The 21,037-nt window shown below is 42.5% G+C and overlaps 2 protein-coding genes across 6 annotated transcripts in view; one reads left to right on the top strand and one right to left on the bottom strand.

Annotated features, from left to right (window-relative positions):
• The window catches only part of METTL25 (methyltransferase like 25), a 134,211-nt gene extending 131,249 nt beyond the window's left edge, over positions 1-2,962 (bottom strand). For 4 of the 5 annotated variants that reach the window (XM_050935480.1, XM_050935484.1, XM_050935490.1 and 1 more), the window contains exon 1: positions 2,615-2,955. In XM_050935480.1, coding sequence (XP_050791437.1) covers positions 2,615-2,879 — 265 coding nt within the window. In that variant the 5' untranslated portion in view covers positions 2,880-2,955. Of the gene's footprint in view, positions 1-2,614 lie in introns of all 5 variants that reach the window. The other variant, XM_050935471.1, reaches the window with a different exon arrangement.
• A 71-nt stretch (positions 2,963-3,033) lies between these two features.
• Positions 3,034-20,736, top strand: CCDC59 (coiled-coil domain containing 59). Its single transcript, XM_050935935.1, has 4 exons — positions 3,034-3,208; positions 5,172-5,394; positions 12,992-13,091; positions 19,308-20,736. The coding sequence occupies exons 1-4, from the start codon at positions 3,079-3,081 to the stop codon at positions 19,467-19,469; spliced, it is 615 nt and encodes a 204-aa protein (XP_050791892.1). The 5' UTR covers positions 3,034-3,078; the 3' UTR covers positions 19,470-20,736.
• Positions 20,737-21,037: the final 301 nt, after the last annotated feature.

Raw genomic sequence — 21,037 nt, 5'->3', positions numbered from 1 at the left:
CCTGCTACACAATCCCCAGCTTCGTGTGCAGGTGGCGGAGTCCCCCACGGTGTGCCAGAGGTTGGTCTCGGCAGGAGTCACCAGGGTCGGAGACCTCCTGGACTACGACCGGGGAGACTGGCTGGATCCCCTGACGCTCGCTCAGCGCATGGGGCTCTCCAGACCTCGTACTCCCCAGCGCATACTTCAGGAGGTGAAGGCCGCTTTACTGCCCGCTGCTCGGGCTTACCTCGACCGGGTCCTGCGAGAGGGCACGCCCCGCCCACCCTCCACCCCAGGCCCCGTGGACATTTTTATCGGGCCCCTGCCCCGTGGACCCAATCGGCCCCCTCACCCTTTCACTGCCAGCCAGCTGCATGATCTGCAGCCGGTTTTGTTCCAGACCGCGCCACGGAAACATCTGTACTCGCTCGTGCTCCATACCCTTCACTACCTCACCCTCGCGTCCCGCCCCGATACCAAATGGCGGGACCTCCTGCCGCCTCTCGAGGGTGAGGAGCCCCGGTGGGCCAGCTTGTACTCTGCCCTGGTCCCGAGGCCCGCCGGGGATATCAGTTGGCGGCTCCTTCACGGAGCCGTGAGCACGGGCGTGTACTTGGCGCGGTTCACATCTGTCCCTAGCACCTGCCCTTTCTGTGGTGAGAAGGAGACCTTGGCGCACGTTTATTTGGAGTGCGCCAGGTTGCAGCCCGTTCCGGCTCCTCCTGAATATTTTCCTGCGTTTTTGGTTGCACTTTTCCCCTCACCTTTTTATCTACACGCTCCCCATCCGTGGCCCCACGAAGTCGCGGGATCTCCTTCTCAACCTCCTCTTGGCCCTGGCCAAACTGACCATCTACAACACCAGGGAGAGGCGGTTGGCCGACAGGATTTCCTGCGACTGTGGGGCCTATTTCCGTTCCTCCGTCTGCTCACGCATCCGGGCAGAGTTCCTCTGGGCGGCGTCCACTGGCTCCCTTGACGCCTTCGAGGAGCAGTGGGCGTTGTCCGGGGTTCTCTGCTCGGTGTCCCCATCGGGTTCCCTTCGTTTAGCCCTATGACCTCACTCCCGATCCTGTTTTTTTCATTAGTTGTCCCCCGTAATTATTTGGTGTCCCAGACCTGTGGGTCCTCCCCTTAGGCTGGGGGGAGGCCCTTTAGAAGTGGGCGGGCTTCGCCCGCCCACCCCCGCTGGATGCCAATAGGACCAGTATATTCACCCTCTACCAGACTCCTGCACCCCACTGGCCTGGGTCTGTCACACTTGATACAGAAACAGACCAAGAGCCATTAACTGAATTGGAGAAGGATGACTAGATCTGAGGCACAAGAAAAGAAGGTTACAGTAGTCCAAGTACAAGACAACAGATGTGAATCATCATTTTACCAACTTCAACATATATAATATCTCATTAATCCAAAACTTCTGTTTGAGCATCAGCCTCATTGATGAAGTCAGCATAACTCTGAGAATAGTGTCTGCAAGTTTACTGCTGCTGCACAACCAGCATGAAAACTTGTTAAACTTAATAATAATACTTTTAAGGGACTTATTTATCAACTGCTGCAACAGCGATATGGGGACAAAGAGGTACTGCTATATTCCTGTTCAGCAGCCTAGGCGGCCCTTGGTGCATTATCACTAGAATCTCCTGTAGGAATACAAATGTTATCTCTAGAGCAGGGGTTGGCAACCTCTGGCACACAGCTCGCCTGGAGCGGTGAACCGCAGCCAGTGAAAGCCGTGATCGGCCAAACCTGTGGATGTGGATGTGGCAGGTAAACAAACTGGCCCATCCTGCCAGGGCGCTTACCCTGGCAAACCGCGTGCAAGATGTTGCTGACCCGTGCTCTAGAATCTGTGCCTGCACATCCCATGGTATTCACAGGAGTTTCCTGATTTAATTTCTTTTGAAACAGCAGCAATCCTGAAAGTACCTGCTGCTTTTGGGACTGCAGGGAAGGTAGATATTTATGGACCTCAGGATTCCTTGGAATGGGCCTCCAAACGCCATCAACTTGTGATGCTACAAAGCAAGGCAATGAAGTTTTGAACACAGTAGTATAACATGGCACCAAAAAACTGCCCAATCATCTCAGAATACACTGAGATGGTCCCTCTTGCTGTGGCAGGTGGAGCAGTGACGTCCCTGCAGCATGACAACGTAGCATGGGATGTCCATTCCGCAGTCTCATGCTTTGCAGAGTCTCTCCTCTGATGCCATGGAGGGAGCACTGCCAACCACAACCAAGCAAAACTTATGAGCTTGGCTTAAAAATCATGCTCCTTTAAACAATAAAAGTGGGGATCCTCTAAACTTTGTCATCTGGTGTCTGATCTTTTAGTACATGCAAGTGCTGTGGTCAAACTTTTCTCGCAATCGGGAAGGCTACCAGCATTTCTTTTCAAGAGAAGCTGAGTGTCTATGGAATCACCTGACTCCAGGTGCTGGGGCTTGAAGAAAAACACCCAGCAGGATGCCAGGGTGGCAACACTATGCCGGCTGCCAGGAGTGACGGCCACCTATCATGCCCTCGTCACGCAGCCACGAGGGGCAGAGTCAGCCAGAGAGTGACCCCAGCGCCCCGCATGGGACCAGCATTACGCGCCCCGAACGGGGGTTCTGGCACTTACCCCATAGCCCGGGCCTGGCGGTGCTGGCGGCCTCCTCCAGGGGGCGCTGCTGCTGCCGCAGGAGTCCGGCCCCGCTCAACGCCTCCAGCACCGTCTCGGGGGAGAGAGCCACCAGCTGCTCCCACAGCCCCCGCGTGTAAAACTCCACCGTGTGGGCCTGGCACAGAGGCAGTGCCCGCCTGAGAAACTGCGCCACGGCCCGCAGCCGGGAGGCCACAGTCTCCGCTGCCGGCTCGGGCGGGAGGGAGCCGAGGGAACGCGACATGGCGGCGGCGGGCACTTTTCTTCGGCGCTCGATTTGTGATGCCTGGCGGCCGGGTGGCTCGAGCTCCACCCTGCCCCAAGTGGTCAGGCTGGCGAATCGAACACCGAGCAGAGGTCGCCATCCGTCGGCTAGGAGGTGGGCGCTGTTTGGTGACGTGTCCAGAGCGCGACGACGAGTCTGAGGGACCAGCGGAAGGCTGATGGCATCGGCGGGGACAAACAGGAGCCGGGCTGCCCCGAAAAAAAACACCGCGGCGGCCCAGGGTCCCCGCCGAAAGCGGCAATGGAGGCCGGACCCGCGGCGGAGCTTTCTGGGGAACGTTCGGGAGGGTGAGTGGGGCGAGAGCCGGGCCCCGCCGCTCCTGCGGCTGGGGGAGGAGGGAGCGCCGCCGCCGGGGCCTCGCGCGGGCTCCCGCGTTCAGCGGCAGCGCGCGGGGGAAAGGGGGATCTCGCGCTTTCCCCCGCAACGGCCTCCCCCGCCCCGGTCTCTGGTGCCCAGAGCTCGCGCAGCCCGCAGCCGCTCGGGGCCTGTTGCCGTCGTTGCACGTAGTGTCATAAGCCCCGGATTGCGTTGTGCTCACGGGCTGAGGGCAAGCCTGGCGCCTCTCTGACCATTGCAGTGGCGAGGAGTGGTGCTGCCTGTGCCCCATGCCTCAGCCCCGCCCGGTTGTGGAAGCAGGATTCCCCCGTGGGATGGTATGAGGGGACTCCGGCTCAATTGGGTCTTTTCCCTTCCCTAGCATTTGTCAGGGAGCAGGGTCGAAGCTAACTCGAGACCTGTTAACAAACAAGGCTAGTCATAATCTAACAGGGCCCACCTTGCAATGGGGAGTTGCTAGAGTTGTAACTAGTTGGCTCTTGAGGTCCGAGAATGCAAAAGGTCCCAAGCTTTCTTTGCTTTGGATTCAGGCCAGCTCTGTGCTTAACTGGATGTAAAGAAATACATGTGTTGCAAATGCATTCTCATTTTTTCATTCATAGTATGGTTCATCAGGTATGTCTAACTGTCTGTGATAAAGTGTTTTAGAGATAACACTGAAGGGTAAGCCAAGCAACTCTCAAATTTTGGCCACTGAGCAGGAATGATTCAACTAAAAGCTTGTATGGAAACCATGTGTGCTGTTATCCAAGTTCCAGAATGGCTTTAATTCTTTTGGATGGAAAAGAAGGCTCCAATTTATGCTTCTAACTGGTTAAATGGCTATACAAAGTGAAACAACTACTTGCTTTTTCTTTGAGTGACTTGAGTGGGTGTTCATAATTGTCATGTATGTGTTGAGTGTGGCATATATTTCTAGGCTTGAGAGAGAGCTCTTCCCTGAACAGTTATAAAAAGCAAGTAAATGAAGAAAGAAAGATAAGATAATATTTTCTTTAAAAATGGTTTAAAGCATTGTACCTCTATAAGTGAGCCAGTTTTGTTCCAGTTGTAGTTGCGTATTTCTTGGGCATCCAAGATTATTTTTAGCAACTTTTGTTTGAGACCATCTTTATGAATTCCTTTTGATCTCATACATAGGGCTGAAAGCAAGAGATTGTGATAAGTAAAAACTGTTCAAAAATGGATTGTAAAAGCAGTAAGGAGACCTTAATCATCTGGTGTATTCATCCAAGTATTTTTAAATGATTATCATTAGCAAGGCTGCACCGACACTACCATGTTTTGCAACTGTTTTCCTACAATGGTGCAGCTTCCCCAGTGCTAGCAGCCTAAGTGCTAATGTAGGGATCAGCTGTTTTCACCTTCATGTTATGAAGCCTTTCTCAGTTTTCTTGATGCAACTTAAAACAATGGACCCCTGTCTATAGCAATGATTCTCCGCCAGGGGATCAGGGCCGCCAAGCAGGGCCAGCATTGGATTTGCTGGGGCCCAGGATAGAAAGCTGAAGCCCTGCCACGTGGGGCTGAAGCCCAGGGTTCTGAGCCCTGTCACCCAGGGCTGAAGCTGAAGCTTGAGCAATGTAGCTTCGCAGGAGCCCCTATGGCATGAGGCCCCAGGCAACTGCCCTATAACACTGGCCCTGGCTTTTATATGCAGAAAATCAGTTATTGTGGCACAGGTGGGTCATGGAGTTTTTATAGCATGTTGTGGGGATGATGGGGGCTGAGAGGGGGAAAAAAAAAGGTTGAGAACCCTGGTCTATAGTAGCAGTTAAGATGCTAGTTCTGGTTCATGTTTGGAAAAATGCATTAGCAGAGTAAAAGCTTAATAATAATAATAATAATAATAATAATATTATTAAGTTACCTTCTTAGATAGTTTGTCTAACTCACTCTTTCTAATGGTTTCAGGACAAGGATTTGCATTTTGGAGAAAGCAAAAGATCCAACGGGAATACAAGAAATTACTAAAAAAGGAAGGAAAGGCACATCCTCAATGTAAAGTTCAATATACAAATTCTTACCCAGAGCACTTGAAGCATCTCTATTTAGCTGAAGAGGAAATGCTTCGAAAACAATCAAAATCTAAAAGAACTGAAGTTTTGTTAGAACAAAAATGCAGCACAACAGTAACGTAAGTATCATTTTAAAAACCATTTATCCCTTTCATTATTAAGGCACCTGATGCCACAGCTTAGGTCCTATGGTTGCCTTGTTATCTTTAAGTAAAAGAATAGATATAAAATCCTAATGAATAGACATGTTTTCTTGACATTAAATCTTATTCTGAATTGTTAAAAACCTGAAGACAACAGCTTTGTGCTGATTTTATCAGAACCAGAAAGCAAAACTGACAATTATTAGGGCTTGAGTCCTGTGTTCCCTGTAAACTATGCACTTGGCGGCTGCACAGGAGATTTAAGTGCCGGCAGCATGTGTTCAGGTGTGCCTCCCCCCACTTTGCTCCGTCCTGCAGCTGCTCCCGGGACCCTTCTGCTGGCTGTGTAGAGTGCGGCGGGGGAGGGAGCTGATGTCAGGGTGTCCCCAGGCCTCCGCCCCTGTAACACATCTCCGCAGAGCAGGGGACAGCCTGGCTCAGGTGGACTCGAAGCTGCTCTGATCTGAATGGTGAGTGTCTACATTAAAGGGAAAAGTCAATCTAAGATACGCAGTTTGTTACGTGATTAGTAACTCAAACTGACGTAGCTCAGATATACTTACTGTAGGGTCTGCACTATGTGATGTCGACGTGAGACACTCTCCTGTTGACGCCCCTTACTCTTCTCAATCCAGTGGAGTACAAGAGTTGATGGGAGAGTGATATGTGGTCAATTTAGCGCTAAATCAACTGCTGATGCATCGATGACCGTGCATGAATCCCCCAGTAAGTGTGAACAATCCCTTGGATTCTGAGTGCCTTTCTTAAAGAGACAGTGCATTGTCTCTGAGATTTCCCCAGCAGCCAGGTCACACTGTCTGTCTCCTTCCCTCCCACTGCCCATGTACCCCATCTCCACAGAGCAGGGGAGGGAAGACAACAGGGCTCAACACAGAGCAGGAGAGCTTTCAGTAAGTGTCTTAAAGAGACAGCATACAGCTTTCCCCAGCAGCCAACACACAGTGTCTTTCATGCTTACCTTCCAACACATACTTGTATTATTGTTGTTATTTCTTGGTACTTCCTTCAATGCACATATATTCGCTGTAAATTTTACTCTTTCAAAGTGTTGTTTTAGTGTTTTGACTGGTCTATGCATTTCATAATTTTTATTTCTCTTACACTTAAATTTAATTCTTTGACTAGTGAGTTCTAAAATGCCTAACCTGTCCTAGCTGGACTAATTATCCCTATGGTAACTTTCTAAAAATATATATTATATCTACATTTTTTTTCTATTGGTGGCGCACATAGGCACATAGCTCAGTGCACATAACAATTTATTCTGCACATGGATGGAAAAAATTAGTGGAAACATTGCTTGAGTCCTCTGAAATAATGAGAATTTTTCCATGGGACTTCAGTGGAAGAATGAAATAATGATCCTGGGTGAAATAATTTACTAATTTCATCCCCAAATCCTACTAATTGAGATGCCTGCACAGATCCTGTAGCAATAAAGGAATTTAAATTAAATTTAATTAAAACTACACTGGTTGGAAGAGAATGGTAATTAAATTTCAGTTTATATTTTATATTGAGTGTGAATGCAAAAGGCATTTTTCTGTCCTAATTTCACTACTTTCATGTTAACAGGAAAATGATAGTCTCTATGGAATAAATAGCTTTGAACTTTTATTTGGAAAAACGAACAACTGGTTTTTAATAGTGTGTTTAATGTTAAAATTGTTATTTAAAAATCCGTATTTTCTTCCCTTTAAAGGTAAAATGATTGGTTGCTAAATCTAATCTTTGTTGTGCTACAGGTAATTTACTCAGTGGTGATGTTCTCAGCCAGTGCCATAGTGTGATGGGGGGGATAATGTGCTTCTGGAGATTGTCAGGGTCTTTGTTTTTTGGACCGCAAAGCAAATCTGTTATAGATTTTGTGCTGCTTGTCAAAGTGGCCCTGATTTCATTCTAGTTGAAGTCAATGAATAGATTCCACTGACTTCTGTCTGAGCTGGATTGTCCTTCAGAGTATTCTTGGTCAAATTAGTGGTGTCCTGGCTTAACTCCAATTTGAGTGACTCCTTTTAAACAGCTTTTTGCCTGCATCTTGAATTAAATAAGATATTCCTTGTTTCTTTTCTAAAGTCTTGAAAGGTGTTTAAATACACACATTATGTATGTTTTATCCTCCAAATGTGTCTGCACTTCCATGATGAGTATAATATCTTTTATATAAAAAAAAAACAAAACAAAAACAAGGGACTATTAGTAGAGCAGTTTGAGGCAAAATGTGTTATAAACAGGGGCCCTTTTCCATATTATCTCATTGTGCTTCCTCGCTCTATATACATTTCCATAATCAACTTACTGAACATGCCTGAATCTGCTATACCCGAGTCCTGTCACCTTACTTTAAAATAAACTTAATTTTGACCCAGCACCTTTTAACTACAGCTCAATATTCAGATTAACTTTCATCTCACAATGGAGAAGTTCATCATCTTTCATCTTGTCAAACAATTCATTGCTCACAGTGTTCATGATCCAATTCTAGAACTGTGAAAATAGAAAATAGTTTACACACATTTACACAGCTTAATTCAAATGTTTACATTTTCTTAAGCCTTTTTGTGTCTGTAGCCATTCAGGTGATCCAATTTATTTGTGTAAATGTTCACAGAAAGTGAATTTCAGTATTTTGTGCTGAAAGTGTTTCCAATCCCAGCTAAGCAGTAGACCTTAAATTTAGAATATTTGTAGGCAACTCATAATAACAATTTGGAAAAAAAAATGTATTATCTTTCAATTACTTACTTAGGCTAAAGCTGTATGGTAGGTTTCTACCCACTACATATAATCAAATGCACCCATTGGATAAGTCAGTTTTTAGACCATGATTCTTACATACTATATAATTTTGGCCATTGTAACGTTTGACTCTTCACTTGCCTATTTAATTGTTAACAGATGCAACTTGGACACCATATTCCTGTATGCAGTCTCCAGAGGCTGTTATTTTATCCCACTTGTCTACATCTCTTCACTTGAGCATACCATTTTAAGGCAGTGGTTCTCAAACTTTTGTATTGGTTACTCTTTTCACATAGTGCTATTCCGCTTATAAATTAAAACATATTTTTTATATTTAACACTATTATAAGTGCTGGAGGCGAAGCAGGGATTGGGGATGGAGGCTGACAACTCACAAACCCCACATAGTAACCTTGCAACCCCCTAAGGAGTCACAACCCCAAGTCTGAGAACCCCTGTCTTAAGATGTTCACATATTCAAGGCGCCTCAATTAGTGGATAAGGAAAGGAAACTTTCAAATCAGAACAAACTTTCCCATTTTTAACATCCAATTAAACCTTAATCTGATAACATCCATTCTTTCTTTAAATCTTTTAGTGACCCCACTCACATCTCTTCTGCATTTGTCTCAAATATACTAATACTGTGTGAATGTAAATCCATGGTACGCCCACATCTTGAATATTGCATGCAGATATGGTCGCCCCATCTCAAAAAGAATATACATTGGAATTGGAAAAGCTTCAGAAAAGGGCAATAAAAATTATTAGGCTGCCATATCAGGAAAGATTAATAAGACTGGGACTTTTCAACTTGGAAAAGAGATGACTAAGGGGGGGATATGATAGAAGTCTATACAATCATGACTGGTGTGGAGAAAGTCAGTAAGGAAGTGTTATTTATTCCTTCTTGTAACACAGGAACTAGAGGTCACCAAATTAAATTAATAGGCAGCAAGTTTAAAACAAAAGGAAAATGTTTTTTCACCCAACACACAGTCAACCTGTGGAACTCCTTGCCAGAGGATGTTGTGAAGGCCAAGACTGTAACAGAGTTAAAAGAACTAGATAAGTTCATGGAGGATAGGTCATCAATGGCTATTAGCCAGGATGGGCAGGGATGGTGTCCCCAGCCTCTGTTTGCAAGAAGCTGGGATTGGGTAATGGGGTGGTTTACTTGGTGTTCTGTTCATTCCCTCTGGGGCACCTGGCATTGGCCACTGTCTGAAGTCTCCTGAGCTAGATGGACTTTTGGTCTAACCCAGTATAGCTGTTCTTTTATGACAATCTCAGCTCTAATGAATTGGGCTTCTCACAATAATATACACTTTCTGTCATAAACAGATAAGTAAGAGTTAATAGAACAGAAGTACTTCATATCTCTTTGCCTGTAAAGGGTTAACAAGTTCAGTGAGCCTGGCTGTCACCTGACCAGAGGACCAATCAGGGGACAGGATACTTTCAAATCTTGAGGGAGGGAAGTTTTTGTGTGTGCTGTTACTATTTGGTTGTTGTTCACTCTGGGGGCTCAGAGGGACCAGACGTGCAACCAGGTTTCTCTCCGATACAGGCTCTTATAAGTTCAGAATAGTGAGTACTAGGTAGATAAGGCGAGTTAGGTTGTGTTTGTTTTCTTTATTTGCAAATGTGTATTTGGCTGGAAGGAGATCAAATGTGTATTTTGCTGAAAGGATTTTAATTTGTACTTGTATACTTAGGCTGGGAAGGTATTCCCAGTGTCTGTAGCTGAAAGACCCTGTACCTATTCCATTTTAAATTTACAAAGATAATTTTTACTGTTTTTCTCTCTTTAATTAAAAGTTTCTTGTTTAAGAACCTGATTTTTTTTATTCTGGTGTGAGACCCCAGGAGACAGGGTCTGGATTCACCAGGGAATTGGTGGGGAGAAAGAAGGGAAGGAGGGGAGAGAGGCTAGTTTCTCTCTGTGTTAGGATTGCTGTCTCTCTCAAGGAGACTCTGGGAGGGGGAGAGAGAAGGAGGGGGGGAAGGTGGATTTTCCTCTCTGTTTAGGATTCAAGGAGTTTGAATCACAGTGATCTTCCAGGGTAACCCAGGGAGGGGAAGCCTGGGAGAGGCAACGGTGGGGGAAAGGGTTTACTTTCCTTTTGGTAAGATCCAGAGAGTCTGGGTCTTGGGGTTCCCCGGGCAAGGTTTGAGGGGGAACCAGAGTGTACCAGGCACTGGAATTCCTGGTTGGTGGCAGCACTACAGGTTCTAAACTGGTAAATAAGCTTAGAAGAATTCATGCTGGTACCCCATCTTTTGGACGCTAAGGTTCAGAGTGGGGAATTATACCATGACACCTTCTCACTTGGCGAGAAATATATATTCAGCTGTATCTCGAGTTTATCCATCTCTTTTTCCTCAACCTTTTCGGGGTTGGATTGAGATATGATATGTCATTATAGTATGGTGGTATTATACTAGATGATGATACTCTGTGACGGATTATATCACTGATGTCTCTCCAACTGTCCCCTTGTTATGTATCATCATTCACAGGTGGGATGCTGAGACTTAAAAATTTGTTCTTAGTATTTCATATATTGAAGAGAGAATTTCACCGAGGTGTTCTAGTGATAATGTTCACTTCTGGGGATTTTGCTGTCATTGGAACTTTGACCAGAGCACATTACAAATCTTGTTGCATCTTATTTGTTTTAAGGAAATAAATCCATCACTTATCTTTAAAAATACTTAGTGCATTATAGTGCAACAGTTAAATTATTATACTAATGAATATGGTTGTACAAATAGATAGTTTTCAGTCACTGTATTAATGTGTTACAGTTGCTCGAAATTGTCTGCAGAAATGCTGGCTCTTATTGATTGCATGAATGCTGCTGTATTACATGTGCTATGTGCATTTGATGTATGACAGTTAGTATTAGGACTGTCAATCGCAGCTAATGCAAGCAATTAATGCAAAACAAATTAACTAGATTAAAATAAGTAGTTGTGATTAATCACACTGTTAAACAATAATAAAATACCAATTTCAGTTTATTATAAATATTTTTGGATATTTTTCTACATTTTCAAATGTTACCTGAAAGTGAGAACAGGCATTCACATAACATTATAAATAAGAAGCAGGCAGCTTTATTTCCTGTAAATATAAACAAACTTGTTTTGTCTTAGCGATTGGCTGAACAAATAGGACTGAATGGACTTGTAGGCTCTAAAGTTTTACGTTATTCTGCTTTTGATTGCAGTTATGTTTAAAAAAAAAAGATAATTCTACATTTGTAAGTTGCACTTTCAAAATCACTACAGTACTTGTATGAGGTGATTTGAAAAATACTATTTCTTTTTATGGTTACAATGCAAATATTTGTAATAAACTAAAATAAAATGAACACTAAACACTATTCTGTGTTGTAATTGAAATCAATATACTTGAAAATGTAGAGAAAATTCAAAAATATTTATAATTTAAATTGGTATTCTATTATTGTTTAACAGTGTGATTAAAATTGATTAATTTGTGATTAATTGTGATTTTTTTTTTAACCATTTGAATCTTAGTTAATATCGTTTGGGATTGTTTGCCACTTTACCATGTTCTGTATGAAGGTGTTGGGGATATCAAATAGAATCTTGTGTATCGTGTTTCTATTCTATTGTATTTTTGGCATTTGTCTTTGTATACTGCATTATTATTTAAAATAATTGCCCATTTTCAAAATGGTGTGCTCTCAATTTTTGATGTTAGTATACAGTCTTGCCACATGATGGAGCTGAAAATAAACTGACTACTGCAGAAAATTAATGTGATACTTTTGGATGGCAGCATGAGTTCTAAGACATAGTATCTGAACTTTCCTTTTTTTGACTGAGTCTATATCATGTTTGCTAGATAGCACTGCTTAGCTGTCATCTCTGAAATCTAAACTGCAGAGCATGAAGGAATTTGTCCACCTTTTAGTTTGTCTCCCAGAAGTATTTTCAGAGGTAACAGGTTTAAATTTTGGTAATGGCTTGAGCCCTTATTTACCTACGATGCTATTTAAATAATGTAAAAACTGGGAATCTGAACAAAATCAGGAAGGTCGATAACTCTATTACACAGAAAAATCCCACAAGGGAGGAGTGTAGTGGCAGGAAATTTCTACCCATGCGAAACTGCATTCTCTCCTGCTACATTACTACATGGAATTATCTGCGTTCTGAAGAAGGTGGTGATGGGGGGACCAGAAATATCCCTAATGCAACCCCTCAGTTCTGTGGGACATATACGAAGGGCACAAGAGGCACTATAGTACTTAGAACAACTCCCTGCCTTTCCTCTTTGTGCACACAGCTCCATGTAGTTCAGCCTCTGGTATATTAAGAATTTACTGAGAAACTTGATATATTGGATTGCCATCCTTGATTCCCATCATGATTCTGATAAATAGATAAGCCACATAAGGTTTGGATCAGGTAAGCATCATAGAATCCTACGACTGGAAAGGACCTTGAGAGATCAGCTAGTCCAGTCCCCTGCGCTCGTGGCATGACTAAGCGTGCTTTTGGTATAGAAATTTAGTGAGATTTCTAGTATTTGTGTAATCAAGAACACATTGCAGTCCAAGCAGACATGAAAATGAAGAGACAAATATCTTTTTTTGTTGTGAAAAAAGAGAGTATTTTGTTTTTGTTTTTTGTTTAAAGATTCATGGTTTCTTCTTAGAGCCACTTATTTCCTAAATAGTCTATACTAGATCAATGCTGCTTTGTGCTACAGTTATGATTGTGGTAATATAAATACCCATGAGCTAATTACATGTAAACTTGTCCATTACAGGTCAGATGCGACTCAAAAGAAGTTTAAAAAGAAAACTTCAAATCAAAAAGCAAAAGAAGAATATGAGAAAATAAGGGCTGAACGTGCCAGGAAGAAAGAGGTGAACAAATCTTAAATTGAGATCTTTGGGACAGGATTGTGTCCAGAGGTTAAAGTCGGGGAGCAGGGGGGAATAAATGATATTCTTTGTCTCCAAAATCCGATTAAACACCACTCACAGAGTTAAAATATGATTGTTCATGCCCTCCTGTTGTGCACTGCACTGGATATCCTTAGTTTTGTTCCCTCTGTTTGTGGGTTTTAATATACTTTGTGCTTATCTGGCTAAACTCAAGCTTCACAGAACTTGATGCGCTCTGTGGTCTTTGATCTCGCTTCCTTTCAGGGAGGTTTGGCTGCCCTGCTTGGACTTCTTGGACTTGATTTTTTTGATTGGGAAAAATAAGTTGTGACATCTCCCCATGCCATCCATTTTGATGCTAACTGAGATGTCACTCACTCTGGAAACTGTAAATCTTCATAACGAAACAGTATAATGCAGTTGCGCCAAAAAAAAAAAAGCTTATATAATTCTGGAGTGTATTAACAGGCGTATCATATGGAAAACATGAGAGTTAATTGTCACGCTATATTCTGCACTGAGGAGACTTCAGCTGGAGTACTGTGTCCATGTCTGGTTGCCACACTTCAGGAAAGATGTGGATAAACTGGAGAAAGTCCCAGAGGAGAGCAACAAAAATGATGATAAAAGGATTAGAAAACCTGACCTATGAGGAAAGGTCCAAAAAAAACCCAAACTGGGCATGTTTAGTCTTGAGAAAAGAGGACTGAAGGGGGATCTGATAAGTCTTCAAATAGTTAAGGCCTGTCATAAAGAGGACTGGGATCTATTGTTCTCCATGTTCAGTTAGAACCAGAAGTAAAGAGCTTTGGCTGCAGCAAGGGGAATTTAGGTTAGGTATTATGAAGAACGTTTTAATTCTGAGGGTAGTTAATCTCTTCAGTAGGAAGTTGTGGAATCCCCATCATTGAAGGTTTTTAAGAACAGATTGGACAACACCTGTTGGAGATGATGTAGGTTTAAGTGCTTTGTTACTTCTGGAAATCCTAGCCCTCAGATATCACAATTGTGGGTTTCTGTTAACAAATGATGAGATGCATAGAGTTGTTGAAACCTGTTGGAGCTCTTGCTCCAAGCTATCTGCAATTCAGACAGAGTCACTGCCAATCTACGCTCAGTTCATGTACTGAAAGTTTTCTTTGCACCATCAAGGTTAAGACTCTTTAATGAAAGCTAAATTTTCACACAAAATGGCATGTGAAGTCAGGATGCAGAACTTGTGTGGTTGGCTGGCTAAAGCAAATTGGAGTTTAGTAACTAATTTATAAATCTTGCTGTCATTTACAGTTTCGTTAATTCATCTGTGTGCCAAGTAAATTTGCCACTTGAACGTTTAGATCAAGATTTTTAAAAAGTGACTGTTGATGTTTGGGTGGCTAACTTGAGCCACTTTAAAAGCTTGGTTTTTAAAAAGTGCTGGTACTCGGCAAGTTCTGAAAAAAATCAGGCCAAAATTACTAGTCGCTTTTTAAAATCTTGGCTTGATTAAAGATGTGTAGGCAGCCCAGTAGGAAACTGTAATATACTGGAATATGCAAACAGACCTTCACATGGGATTCTGATACAGTGGAGAAAAAATACCATTTGTGTAAAAAAAAAAAAAAAAAATAAAAAAATTTCCTTTAAGGAAAAATGACAGCACAATTTACTCACTCATGCTGGGTTCAGAATTAACTCGGAAAAAGATCTATTCATGTAGAGCTCATTTAAGATGACTTGTTCATATGCTGTGGTCAAAAAGATAGGATTAAGTAGGGGTCAGAAGTATGTAAACTGTAATACAATTATATACATCAGTAGAACTTCCTCACTTTGGATACTGCATTTGGTTTTGGTCATCTCTTCTTAAAATGGGTAAAACAACCACTAATACCAGTGGAAATTATTGTAAAGGCATTGGAGATATGGGACTTTCATAAAGGGAGAGAATATTATGTCATGGGGGTGCGCATGTAATGTGAATTTGATATTATTTATTCCCCTTATATAAAAAAAGAAACACTTTCTAAAGAATGCTTTCAACAGTCACACTAACTAGAATAAAACTTAATCAGAACATATGCTAATTGCTGGTTGATACTAAAATAGTTATATCTCTTTCTACTCTCCACTTTACTGCTCACCTCTCCAGATCTATTGAGTCATGACGTTTCCCCAAGATGGAAATATTTGGGCTGCACTTTCTTGCTGTAAACACTAGAGGCAATTCAAGCTTCTTTACAGGGCTTTATTATTATGTCTTTTCTTCATTCACCATAGAAGTGAACATGCTAAACTAGGGGTCAGCAACCTTTCAGAAGTGGTGTTCCAAGTCTTCATTTATTCACTCTAATTTAAGGTTTTGCGTGCTAGTAATACATTTTAACCTTTTTTTAGAAGATCTCTTTCTATAAGTCTATAATATACAACTAAACTATTGTTGTATGTAAAGTAAATAAGGTTTTTAAAATGTTTAAGAAGCTTCGTTTAAAATTAAATTAAAATGCAGAGCCCACCGAACCGGTGGCCAGAACCCAGGCAGTGTGAGTGCCACTGAAAATCAGCTCGTGTGCCGCCTTTAGTACTGTGCCATAGGTTGCCTACCCCTGTGCTAAGTTGTCAGCTGATGGACAAGTTGGAATGGACCCTGAACACAGCAGACCAATTTATATGCAGTGATCCAGTGCCCTCCCTCCTCACTCCCTGAGGAATATATTTGCAAGCAGTTAAATCATAAAGGTGTGAGACTCTTCACCAAGGAAACTTACCAGAAATCTCTGAGAATGGAGGCTCTGGTTCACAGATAGCTGAATCATCTTTTCTTTCTTTCTCCCTTTTGTCACTAGTAAAAGTGATTCAGAAGATGAAGGGAGAGGCAAGTCATCCTCACCCCCACTGATCAAAAACGCTTTGGTACTCAGACCTAGTAACGGTCTTCACTCTCATCTATTGCGCAGGCAGGATTTCCATGCCTGTGTCCTAGCTATGCCTGACAGCAGGGCTGTTGAACTACAGGCTCTAAAGAGATGAGATGCTCCTCCAAAAAGAGGACTCTTAACTTCTCTGAGGTGTTCCACTTATTCAGAACATGCAAAATCCTCCTAATGATGCCACAGTAAAATGACCCCAGAAAATCAGGGTTTTTACAAGATGGTGTAACACCTTCCATTGTTTCTGCTTGCATCTACAGTAACTCGTCATTTAACGTCATAGTTATGTTCCTGAAAAATGCAACTTTAAGTGAGACGATGTTAAACGAATCCAGTTTTCCCATAAGATTTGATGTAAATAAGGGGGGTTAGGTTCCAAGGAAATTTTTTTGGGGCAGACAAAAGGCATTAATACTGTACAGTACTTTACTGACTGTAGTGGGGAGGTGCCCCTGGCTTACCCCACACAGGCACAACCTGCTGCAGACAATGAGGCAGGCAAGGATGCTAGGAAGCACCTTGCACAGCAGCAGCTTCCGCCCCAGAAGAACAGGTGCTGACTTTGCCTGGGGATGCTCCAGGCCTGCCTCTTCCTGTCCCTGCTCCACTTCAGGCCTACCTCTTCCCATCCCCACTTCACCACCTCCCCAGAGCACACCGCATCCCTGCTGCTCCCCCTTACTCCCAGCTCTTCCCTGGCGCCAAACAGCTGTTTGGCAGCACTTAGGACTTTCTGAGAGGGAGGGGGAGGAGCAGAGATGTGGCGCTTCCCTGCTCCTCCCTCTCCCACCAGTGTTGGATTTAGAGTTAGTGGGACCCTGTGCTCAATTTCATTTGGGGGGGTTCCCCATGCTGGAAGCATTCTCTGTCTCCCCCCATCCCCATTTTTCATTCTTTTTTTCCTCCATCTTCTTCCTGGGGCTCAGGGCTGTGGGTGCAGGGTGAGGGTGTGGGGTCTGGGAGGGAGTTAGGGTGCGAGAGGGTGCTCAGGATAGGGGTACGGGAGGGTGCTCAGGATAGGGATGCGGGAGGGAGCGCAGAGCACTTATCTGGGACAGCTTCTGTTTGGTGCAAGGGGTGCGCAGGTGGCTTTGTGCTGGTCACAATTCTGGGATCAAACAGGCAGGGCCACCCGGAATGCAGGGGCTTTAGGGGCTGCAGGGCTTGGGCTAAGGGGGCCCCGGGGCCTTGGCCTGCAGCTCTAAAGCCCCTTTCGGAATGCGGCCCTGCGAGCACGGGCCAGAGGACTCAGGAGGAGCAGGGGAAAGCTCCACTTCTGTCTGGCTGCGCGGCTGCCCCTGCTCCTCCTGAGTCCTCTGGCCCGTGCTCGCAGGGCCACATTCCGAAAGGGGCTTTAGAGCTGCAGGCAAGGGCCCTTGGTCCCCCTTAGCCCAGGGCTCTGCATCCCCGAAAGTTCCTGTGTTCTGGGTGGCCCTGACTGCCAGAGGTGGGGCAGCTTCCCTGCTCGCTCCCTCCCAGAAAGTCGTAAGCGCTGTTTGGCGGTGAGGGAAGCACTGGGTGGGAGGGAGGAAAGGAGGGAGGGGGAGGAGGCAGAAAAGAGGAAGTAGTGCAATGCTCCCTTGTAAAGTCAGCCGAACAATGTTATAAGGAAGCATTGCACAACTTTAAACGAGTATTTTCCCTAATGGAGCAGTGACGTAACTTTGAAATAACGTTGAGCGGGAGGACATTAAGTGAGGAGTTACTGTATGTGCTAAATAGTGTTATGAATCTTGACACATCAAGTTTCTAATAGATCGCACAATGATATTAATGATTCTTAAGACAGCATATCTATCCAAATCACAAGTCAGGTTTATTTCCTTTCCTTAGAAACGTGTTTTCTTGTAGTTGTGTCAGCAAGAAGAGCATCCAAAATCTATACCTTTAGACACAAGCCATCCTGCATATTCCACATGGACAGGGTCATTCTTCCTGCTCCAGAATAATTTGTTTCAAGCCCAGTGTCAGCAATGATCTAAAGTAACTTTTCTCTGATGGATCTTTGTCTGGCCTGCATGAAAGGTTTGCTTTTTTTTTGTTCAGTGCCACACATTTTAGTATTTTTTCAGTAATATTCATTAATAAAATACTCATTTATGGACACTTTGTGAATATGAAGGGACGCAGTATTTGCCATTATTTAGATTTTTCAGCTGCTTTGGGATGCCTATTTAGAAATGTTTGCTTGGGTTATTTAGATTTAAATCACTTCATATTTTCATAAAACATAAAGTACTATTCCTGCTGAATTATGAAATATTTCTGTTGCATAAAATTGTTTTTCATGTTTTTCATTTCTGCAAAACACTCTGAAGCCTGTTTATGCAATGAAAAGAATATAATATGCATTTGATAAACTAGCATCTCTTGACATGCACACTGCTGATAAGACATCTGTCTTTGTGGCCTTTACAGTGTTGCGTTTCAAAGAATAAAATCCCATCAGAGCAGCCATCCAAATAAACTGAAGCATGCCTTTAATCTGATTAGTGACAGCTTCGCGTATTTTGATCGGACATGATTTCAGTGTATCGAACTAGTTAGCATACTCATTAAAAATATAATTTGCTTTAGTAATTTATTCAATGTAAAACAAAATATTGATAGTAGCACTTAAAGTTGCCCTAAATGCTGAATAAAATTATATAAAGAGTTTTATACCATGCTCGTCACTGGTAGTATCTGAGTGCCTTCCAGTAGCGTATTACGTGATGCGACTAACATCTGTTACATGTTCGTTGTTTTTTTTTCTCATTCTCTCCCCAGTGGGAAAAGTGTGTGCAGTGGAGTGTCTTGTGTTAGTGAGGAGGCTTTTATTTCTTGTTTTCGTTTGTTTTTTCAATATTTATGTTGCAATGTATTTGTTACAGAAAGCAGGTAAAAAAAAAAAAGTGTCTTGCCCTTGGAGCAGAAGGTGGTGAGGTTTGTGATGGTCCTTAGTTCCTGTGGGATTTCATTCTACAGCCTCAGCCAGCCCTTTAGAAAGGTCTGTGTGCAAGACAAAAGAGCTTTAGCTTTATTGTAGAGAGTACCATTGTGCCACAGATGTGAAGTTGCCATCGCAGTCTTCATTCCAATATAACATTTGTTTCAGTTACAATAATATCTGACTCTTCTTCAGTTCTCTGATTTCTTATAAAAGTGATGGTGGCCATAAAACCAATATGGTACCCAACTTCCAGTATTTTCACAAGGATGCTTGTGTTGTTTAAAAATCACGTCTAGGGTTTGTACTGATTCTGATTTACTCATGTCAGTTATATTTTTGCTGCTTTTGTTTCAGGAAGCCGAGAAAAGGAAACGAGAAAGAGAAGAAGCTCAAAGGCTCTACAAGCAAAAGAAAATGGAAGCTTATAAAATATTAAGTAAAAGGACCGCAAAGGGACAGCCAAATCTAAATTTACAAATAGAATTTCTCCTTCAGAAAATACAACAAAAACCATAGACCAGATTATCTTCTCTTTTCAGTGAATTAAATCAATCCACTAAATACATGCATTGACTGGTACTTTGTATTATAGGTGATATATTTTTACGAGAAAATATGGCAACTATTTTTGTTTGTTCTAATTATTGGTCCAGGATTGTGCTGGAAGAAGTCATTGGTCCTGAAAAAATTTGTTCTGGTCTGAAAATAATATTTCTAGCTCAAGTAGATTATGGGACATTGAACTTTTACAATAAATGTTCTAATTAGCACCTTGCTTTATTCTCCACTTCAGTTCTATACTTGATTTTTACTAGCTATTATCCCAAATTGCTAGTTTGAGACTTTTTACCGTTTTGAGAGCTGGGATTCCATGATGCTTTTCAGATGGCATAAAGCATTTGTTTTTAGCTCTAGCAGGTCTTGTGTTATTGGCTGCTGAAATCATGTCTGTTAAATAGGGAGAAACAGGATGGTAAACTTTGTGAACGTGATGTCTAATGAACTGCCAGGGCTAGGAATTGCATTTCTTATGCCATTTGAAAGCTCAGAATATGGAAACCCAGAATATAAATTATATTGTGTGGCTTTTATTATGCCATTCCTCCCTCTTGCTCTTCCCTCGCCCCCACACCCCTCCTAAAAAAATGAGGAGTGGATAAAACTTGCCCAAGTCTAAGACCTTCTAATCAGTTCTGGTCTAGTGCTATAGAGTGATAATTTCAAGGTCTAATATGTTGTGAACCATCATGGATAGAAAAGTGTACTTTTATAGATAGGCAAAGTGACTTACTCACAGTCTCCCAGCAAGCAGTCAGGAATAGAACCAGTTGTCCTAAATCACAATCTAGTGCTCTGTGTGCTTCAGTTTCCTCTTCTGTAAGATGGGAATAATAATACTGATCTACTTTGCCAAGCAGTATGGGATCTGCTGATGGATATGTGCTGGGTAAGAGCTAGGTATTATATTCATTATGTTCAATTCTGTGGCCTATTCTAAGATGCCAGTGGATTTTTAAGTAAATCTCTGACCTCTGCAATGGAAATAAGACATTTTGACTACTCCTTGAGAAGTGAAGACAGTCTCATTTGCATCACTGCTTTAGAACATTTCCATTGCACTCATTAGGATAAGATTTTCCAGAGATTAGTGTGCTCTATCTAGGTTTTTTCAGTTGCACAGAGAATGTGTTTTGGTAATTTGCGTGTTAGCTAAATATCTTCGCATATTTTGTTTATGCCTCTTGAAACAGATCTTCCGATAAATAAATTTGAACTCCATATACATCTGTTTAACATTTTTCCAGGCTATTGCTTTAAATCTAATTGTAATGATTCCGTCTACTGAGAATTTTTTCCTCTTTGAAAACATTCAGCCAAACCTTGTAAACATAGGCTTATTTTTAAGTTGGGCTATGGCAATGTTTATTAATGCCAATGATATTTATCTCTGGATGTAGCTATAAAAAATGTTAATTTTTGTACACTTTCCTGCAGCCATGGCAGCAGTTAATTTTTTTTTCAGAACATTGTTTCCATCTTCCATAGTGTTCAGAAAATCATTTTTAAGGTTATAATTTTAAATA

This window comes from Gopherus flavomarginatus, chromosome 1 (genome assembly GCF_025201925.1).
Source record: "Gopherus flavomarginatus isolate rGopFla2 chromosome 1, rGopFla2.mat.asm, whole genome shotgun sequence".
Classification (NCBI taxonomy): domain Eukaryota; kingdom Metazoa; phylum Chordata; order Testudines; family Testudinidae; genus Gopherus; species Gopherus flavomarginatus.
Note: the sequence above shows the minus strand (reverse complement) of the source record. Positions and strands in the feature narration are given on the sequence as shown.